This window comes from Mus caroli, unplaced genomic scaffold (assembly GCF_978045245.1).
Source record: "Mus caroli unplaced genomic scaffold, Mus_caroli_1 scaffold_2, whole genome shotgun sequence".
Lineage (NCBI taxonomy): Eukaryota > Metazoa > Chordata > Mammalia > Rodentia > Muridae > Mus > Mus caroli.
The window spans coordinates 51,390,995-51,398,879 of record NW_028227257.1 but is presented as its reverse complement, the minus strand read 5'-3'; the positions used below and the strand labels follow the sequence as shown (position 1 = coordinate 51,398,879).

Here is a 7,885-nt window from a genome sequence, read left to right as displayed (position 1 = left end):
AGACATCCATTAGACTAGCACCATTTGTTGAAGATGTCTTCTTTTTTTCATTGTATGGTCTTGGCTGCTTTGTCAAAAATCAAGTGTTCATAGGTATATGGGTTTGTTTCTGGCTCTTCAATTCTACACCAATACCATGCAGTTGTGGGGTTTGTTTGTTTTTTTGTTGTTGTTGTTGTTTTGTTTTGTTTTGTTTTATCACTATTGCTCTGTAGTATAGTTTGAGATCAGGGATGGTGATTCCTCCAGATGTTCTTTTATTGTTCAGGATATTTTAGCTATCCTGAGTTTTTTGGTTTTCCATATGAAGTTGGATTCCTAATGTGGTTTATTTACACAATGGAATATTAGTTATCAAAAACAAAGACATCATGAATTTTGGAGGCAAATGGAACTAAAAAAATATCATCCTGAGTGAGGTAACATCAACCCACTTATAAGTGGATATTGGTCATAAAATACAAGATACCCATGATGCACTCCACAGACCCAAAGAAGCTAAACAATGAAGACCCAAGAGAGGATGCTTGACTCTCACTTAGAAGGGGGAATAAATAGTCATAGGAAGCAGAGGGAGGGAAGGAAGGAACTGGGTGGGAGCAGGAATGGGAGGAGAATGAAGGGCAGGATAAGGTATAAGGAGAGAGGTTTAGGGGGGAGGGTTGTGGGGGGGTGGAGGGAATCTCTAGGACATGCCAAAGACACACAGCCAAACAACTCATGGAGGTGGAGGACTCTTATGGAAGAGCTGAGGGAAGGATTGAAGACCCTGAAGGGAATACTTTCCTTCACAGGAAGAATAACAGAGTCAACTAACCTGGACCCTTGGGGGCTCTCAGAGACTTAGCTACCAACCACCACAGAGCATACATGGGCTGGACCAAGACTCCCTGGCACATATGTAAGCAGTTCAGTCTCCATGTAGGTCTTCCCTCAACTGGAGCAGGAGCTGTACCTAAAGTTGTTGCCTGTCTGTGGAACCCATCTCCTATGGGTCTGTCTTGTCTGGCATCAGTGGGAGAGAATGCACCTGACCAAGCCTGCTCAGTCAGTCAACAGGTTCCCCTGCGCCAGAATAGAGGCCTGAAAAGAAAGAGACAATTAGATAAAACTACAGCATGGCCTCAGTCTATTCTGAGACTGAAAGCAGGCTTATTTTTTCCCAATCCACTTTTATACCATTTTAATTACATGCAAACAAAAAGGGCAAAGAGTACAATAAACACAGATAGTCAAGGAACAAGCAAGGCAATAAGCAAAGTCCTGTGATCTCAGTGATCACTCCCAGGATCACTGTTTCTAAGGGTCTGTCAGGATGACCCAAAATCTCAGAGCCTACTTCCTTGTCCAAGCACAAAAATCAGATTCTTGCCTGAAGCCTACTTCTTTTGTTCCACCCTAAAATTAAGATTCCTGCCTGAACTTACTTCCCTGTTCTGGCCTAAAATTTGATTCCTGCCTGAGTATTTAACTTCCTTGTCATGGCCTAATGTCAAGGCCTTGGCCAAAGTCAGATTCCTGCCAAGCGGCCCCCAAAGCTCCCCACATGCACCTAACCCTATTGAGATTTAATGTGTCAGGGTAGGGGGATGGGGGACATCCTCTCAGAACAGAAGGAGAGGGGGGCTGGGGGAGGGACTCTTGTGAGGGAGAGACTGGAATGGAGGGGATAGCGATTGGGATATAAAATGAATAAATAAATTAATTAATAAAAATAAATAAATAAATAAATAAATAAATAAATAAATAAATAGAAAGAAAGAAAGAACCATGGACTATTCTGGGTGCCTCTGGCTGTACTCTCTCTCCAATCTACAATTAAGACATCTCACTCAACCATACCTTGGAGCAGTCATGTCCTCACTTTTATAGACAGATGAAATTAATGGTTGTCAGGGATGTTGGGGAAACAGAATCCTTTGAGAACCACGATGGCACCTTGACATAGAATTGTGTACATCTTAATAAAGATCACAACACACACACACACACAAGACATACAGCTGCACAGAAGGAAATACAGACACATAAGCATGAACTTGTCCATTTGAAAAACCCAAGTAAGGCTGGTGACTTACCAATCTCCACCTCCCTGGGGTACTGAACTGGTTATGTAGGTTGTTCTCACAAGAAGATCATTTGGAGAAAGTGATGTATCAATCTCTAGGTATAAGTTCTGAATCTGCATACCAATCTTAGTATCAACATATAAGATTTGAAAGATGATTTGATTGTATTCTGATAGGAACCAAACCCAAACAGCAAAGTAAACTGTGCACACAGCTTTGTACTATGGATGAAGGGGTCAATGCTTGTGTGCTCTGAATCTACTCTTTCAGGAACACAGTTTCATTTGTATTCTTAGACAGTGTGATTTAGGTACAAGGTGAAGCCTAAAAAGAATTTATCAGGGGGACAAGAGAAGATCACTTGATTGTCCAGAGGAGACAGGCATGCATCTTTTTTACCCTGGATGCCTATGGCCTGTTTCTCGGGTGCATTTCTTTAACAGACTAGAGAGCAGGTTCTGACGGAATGGTGTGATGTCAACAGGACCTTCAGAATGTTTGAGCTCATTTAGCTACTATCACCGCCCTCCTCACAGTTGTGAGACGGAGCTCTGGGTACACTCTGAATGTGCCTGGAAGGCCTAGAGCTTGAGAGAGCAGAGCAGGTGCTCACACAGGCGTCACCCAATGCTGTGCTAGGCTGAGTATCAGGTGCTGCGCTGTGTTTCTTCAGAGAGAGAGTCTTGGCGTATGTCAGGGACCCACTGGAGTCTCAGGATGGACAACTGGTGATACAGTGGGAATGGAATCAGGTTTTAGATTAGGGGAAACAAAACAAAAGGTAATGTGAGCTAAAGGGGAAAGAGTGAAAACAGGGAGGGGGACAGTCAAGAGGAATCTTGTCCACCAATGACTGCCCTTGAGAAGGAGCCACAAGGAGGACAGTGTGGACCACTTGGGCTGTATTTTTAACAAGATTTAATTGCCTGTGAATTTATAATGGCTCATAGACATATGTAAAGAGGTAATATCAAAGAAAACAGGTGTGTAGAATCATCCATACTGACCCAACTGGAAACATGACTGGCAATAGCCATTCTTCCCATTGGCAAACCCATGGTGGCCTAGCCACAGTCAGGGGACACACTCTACACAAGTCCACCTTCTCATGTGTAAAGCAGGTGGATTACAGTTCTTATTCACAGATTACAAGGACTGTACGAGGTCTTCTTTATGCACAGGTTAAATTCTAGTTTCCTAACAAATCAAAAACAGCAGCTAGAGAGATGGCTCGGTGGTTAAGAGCACTCAGAGGTCCTGAGTTCAATTCCCAGCAACCACATGGTGACTCACAACCATCTATAAAGGAATCTGATGCCCTCTTCTGGCACACAGGTGTATATACAGATAGAGCACTCATCCATAAAATAGATTTTTTTTTTTTTAATTACAAAAAATAATCAGGAATGATGGTGTGGAGCTCCATGGTGAAGCGCTTCCCCGGCATGTGTGAAGTCCTACGTTCAAGTCCCATTACCTCAAAAGAAAAGAAAAAAAAAAAAAAAAAAAAAACTTTCAGCTACCATTAACTATTTAACCACTGCAACTTTTTTATTATTCTTTTGTTTTAGTAAAAGAAGACTACACAGAGATAGCCTGGAGTTGGAATCAAGCGGGGCTGTCTCCTTGGTTGGGAAAACCAAAGACAACAGGATTCCATTATGTCCACACCAGTTGCCTCAGATACCACACCAAGGCTTCAGAAGCCAACAAAAGGTCAAAAGAAAAAAGTGCCTGTGAAAGCAACGATAGGTGTGTGTCACCCTTTGGCGCTTTCGCCCCTGGTCCCCAGAAGAACGCAGGGTGGGACAGTACAGCCCCTCCCTCTTCCCCAACTATTCTGAGTCAAGTTCTGCAGGGGCATGACAAGGGCTGTCCTGCTGAGCAAGGAGGTCACTTCTTGTTCACTTTTTGTAGCTTCTTCAGACAGAAGATCCGAGATGTCACCTGTCTCCCCAAAGTCCTGCAAGCAGAATGATTCAGGGAAACAGGTGCCAGTGGACAGTGTTTGCTTGGCAAAAAAAGGTGCATAGGAACTCAGCTCGAAGCCACCTTTGTAGATAAGCATATACCTGGTGGGGGAAGCATTCCTCTTACTGTCTTCAGGTGTTACATGTAAATTCCTCACTAGGCTTGAGAAGGGGAGAGCCCAGCATTGGCCAAGTGGGTGCCTCTCATGGTCATGTGGGGTCTTTTGTGCCTGCAGCTCCACAGGTCAGCAGCATTCTGGCTTCCAGTGATGGCTCTGCAGGGGATGTCCCTGAGCAGAGATCCAAGAGGAAAAGGGGCCAAAGAAAAAGAAAACTGGACAATATCAAGATGGGTAGGTGTCTGCCCCTTGACATTCTTGTCCAAGTATGAATGCAACTTGAAACAGCATACCACTGTGCCTAGTTCCTCCCTCTTCCCAAACTCTTCTAAATCAAGTTCCATAAGGCCAGAGCAAGGGGTGTCCTGATGATCTAGGACATCAACTTTATTCTTCACTTTTGTAGCTATGGTAGATAAAAGATCAGCAAATTCATTTGTCTCCCTGGGGTGTCTTGCAGGCAGAATGATCCACAGAAAGAGGCACCAGAGAACAGCTGGAGCTTGACAAAGAATATTTCATTGTAACTCAATGTCTAGTGTAATGTGTAGATAAGTGAAAGCCATTTCTCCCAGATGTTTCTAGATGTCACATGGAATTCTGAGAAGGGAAGGACCCAACCATATCCAGGTTGTCTTCTTGTGGTCATGTGAGGTCTCTTCCTGCAGATCCAGGAGTCTGTGTCACTCTTGCCTCCAGTGATGCCTCGGCAGGGGATGTCCCTGTGCAGCAAACCAAAAGGAAGAGGGTTCACAAGACAAGGACACTTGTGGATGTTAAAGCAGGTATATGTCCATTCTTGTCCCTGCATGAAGAGCCAGTCACAGCCAAGTTACTACCGTCACTTAGTCCTCGAGAAGTGACAGATTCCTGAGCAGTGGTCAGGAGGTTGCCAGTGTTCTCAGCATGGCCACATCCATGGTTATACTGAGAAGCTCTTATTCCCACAGCTACCCAAGAGGGCAGCGTGCTGGTCTCTAGCACAGCCACCCCTGAAGCTGCCCCTGGAGCCACCTCAGAGCTCAAGTTCCCCAGGAAGGGGAAGAAAAGGAGCATATGGACTGTGAACCGTATAGAGGGGATGAAACTCATACTGAACAAGAAGAGAAGACCCAGCTACCGCCCTGAGGACCTCGAAGCCTTCTACCGACTTCTGGGTGGGTCCTCTGAACTGAGGATTAGATACTTGGGGCCAACACTCAAAACTGAACATTGAGTGTAGGGAGCAATGGTTCCAACCCCCCCAGAGTGCTCCCCAGAGTACACTTGGGCCCCCAGGTAACACGGATAAAGGGCCCCAGGGTTATGTGGAGGTATTTTGTTTCTGTGACGAATCCTTGGAGAGAAGAAAACAGAAAACATTACTGATCTGGCTTTTGTGATGCTCTAGCACCCAAACATTTACAAAATAAAGTTGCTATCAGCTCTTGTTCATGCCATAAGAGAGCTTCAGATGGCCACAGCACCTAGAGATGGGCAAGGATAATGACAGGAGAGCTCTATGAAACCAGAAAGGCACAGAAAGTCTCTCCAAGGTGATATGAGGCCATAGATCTGGGATCAAGTGTAGCGGGTTGGGAACAACTTCCAGGTATACTACCTGGTAGAGCATCTACCAGCCATAGTCAGTTATTTACGCCTTTTTAAATGAATTAAAGCATATCCATTCAGCTCCTCAGCCTCTTCCACTGCATTCCAGTGTTCAGTTCCTCCATGTGACTGCCAGGTACCCTGTTGGATGACAGTGTCCAATACTTACATGTGGCCCTAAAGAATCATGTTGTTTGGCAGAAGAATGGAATGGTTTAACCACTTGAGAATGCTCTATCAGACAGTGCCCTTCTGAGGGTCAGGGAAATTACAGAAGACATACACTGTACAAGTGCTAGTTGCCTAGGCAACTGGTGAAGCACTCATAGGACACTACAAGCACAGGTCTCCACCAGAAAAGGGTGACTTCAGGAAGGAACTCTAAGCAGAGATGAGCTCCAGTGGAGAGGCAAAGTTGGTCACTATCTCAGGGAGAGAGACCACCCAGGGAAGAAGGGAGAGGCTGTAAGCATGGAGCTATGAACTCTGCTTCTCTGCCCAAGGACTCAGTCATCATATAGACAGGGGATCTTGATACAGTCCCAATATAGTGAATGGACAGGCTGTGCATTCCTAGAGAGCTAAGGTCACATCTGAGTTGTTGTAGTAAAATTTAACATTGAGAGCTATGTCAAATCCCTTCAATGAGGAAAAGTACCAAATGTCTTCACTGAGCAAGCTCAAGAATCAACAGCAAAATTCAATACACAAAAACAACATGGTATGTCAATGACAGGGACAAACTATGCTTTTGAAATAAATGTTATAACCTTAAGAGAGGTCCCATTTCCTCTAAGGAGCCAGCTCAGGGGGAGAAGTCTGGAGGCCACAGATTACTCCTGAAACATACCCCTGGGAAAAGGGGCCCCACAATTATACCCTTGGCCCACCAGATGGGAGCTCCAAGTCCCTCTCATTCTTGCTTCCTTTACAGAGGATCCTGTGGTCCAGAATTTCTTGGCAGCGGACATTTTCTTCAGGGTATCTGACAAGGTACCTGCAGCCTCAGACATTCTACAGTCACAGTCCTTAAAGGACAGGCAGACAATATTAAAGGGTGGGAGCCCAAGATAACCCAAGTCTGCTACTACCCATTGTTATTATATTCCCCCAATTCCTTCCTGGTTTTCCAATCAGCTCATATCCGCAAAGCAAGTGTACTCCAGCCCCTCATTCTGTGTATCATTGGGCGTGGCAGTGGGATGCAGAAGGTCTAGGCCCCACTGAGATTTCTTGTCCTCTTGTCTACCACCTGCCTCCTCTCACCTGTCTCTCTACACAGTACCTGCTGTCTATGGTGGTGGAGTATTTTGGTCGAGTTGGGCTTCCTGGACATCTCTACAACAGGATCTACTTCTTCCTGGCCCTGTGAGCATCTCCTGGGGACCAGTTCTCAATCTGTCCAAACCCTAACTCACACAGCTTCCATCAATCCATCAGGACCAAGTGGTGACCCTCAAACCAGAGTAGTTGAAACTTTCAAGGGATCAGGTAGGGGAGGAAGGAGAGAGTCCTGAAAGTTGAGAAGTTGAAGGAAGTTGAGAAGTTGGGAAGAAAGAACTATGTTTGCTTTTCCTGAGCTGAGAAGTAAACGGGCTCTGTGTCCAGGATGCCCTGAGGATGGTCTAGACCAAGGCCAACCTGCACAGACTGCTTCCCTACCCTCCCTCTCAACTGTGTGTTCCCGCCAGCTCTGCCTGAGTCCAACTGTCACAGTTAGGGATATGTGTTTCCCCCTCCCTGTGGCAGCTACATCGCCTGTGACATGGAAGAGGATGACCCCATATCCAAGAGGAGCATCTTCCAATTCTTGCTGGGCAGAGACACCTGGCAAGGCTTATACAAGGATTTCCTGAAGCTGCAGAAGGATTTCATCCTAGCCATGGATTACCAAGCCTGGGTCACACCAGATCAGTGTGCAGAGGTCTGCCAGGGTTCTGCTAGTGGAGTGGGTAGACAGGGTCCTGCCCAGGGAAGACCATGGATGGGTTCATCCTCCTAGACTCACCTCATTTCCCTCTCAGATCCAGAACCAGAACCCACAGCACTGGGTCTGGAGCCGGGTGCGCCAGGGCACCCCTTAGGTTCCCAGGCCTGGGGACCATCAGCAGGGTCGTGGAGCATGGGGCTGCACATG

At 45.9% G+C, this 7,885-nt stretch overlaps 1 protein-coding gene across 1 annotated transcript; it reads left to right on the top strand.

Annotated features, from left to right (window-relative positions):
• The first annotated feature begins 2,619 nt into the window (after nucleotides 1–2,619).
• LOC110290290 (uncharacterized) lies at nucleotides 2,620–7,885 on the top strand. The gene is made up of 10 exons (XM_021156818.2): nucleotides 2,620–2,850; nucleotides 3,641–3,821; nucleotides 3,987–4,094; nucleotides 4,276–4,392; nucleotides 4,827–4,943; nucleotides 5,109–5,315; nucleotides 6,683–6,741; nucleotides 7,031–7,116; nucleotides 7,498–7,672; nucleotides 7,773–7,885. The coding sequence occupies exons 2-10, from the start codon at nucleotides 3,731–3,733 to the stop codon at nucleotides 7,830–7,832; spliced, it is 1,020 nt and encodes a 339-aa protein (XP_021012477.1). The 5' UTR covers nucleotides 2,620–2,850; nucleotides 3,641–3,730; the 3' UTR covers nucleotides 7,833–7,885.

What these genes read in the sequence shown, in the direction of transcription:
- LOC110290290 (XM_021156818.2), top strand. Translation starts at nt 3,731, where the DNA reads ATGTCCACACCAGTTGCCTCAGATACCACACCAAGGCTTCAGAAGCCA. An exon ending in ACTGGACAATATCAAGATGG is followed by an intron (nt 4,393 to 4,826) that starts GTAGGTGTCTGC and finishes CTCTTCCTGCAG; the next exon opens with ATCCAGGAGTCTGTGTCACT. An exon ending in TCTTCAGGGTATCTGACAAG is followed by an intron (nt 6,742 to 7,030) that starts GTACCTGCAGCC and finishes CTCTCTACACAG; the next exon opens with TACCTGCTGTCTATGGTGGT.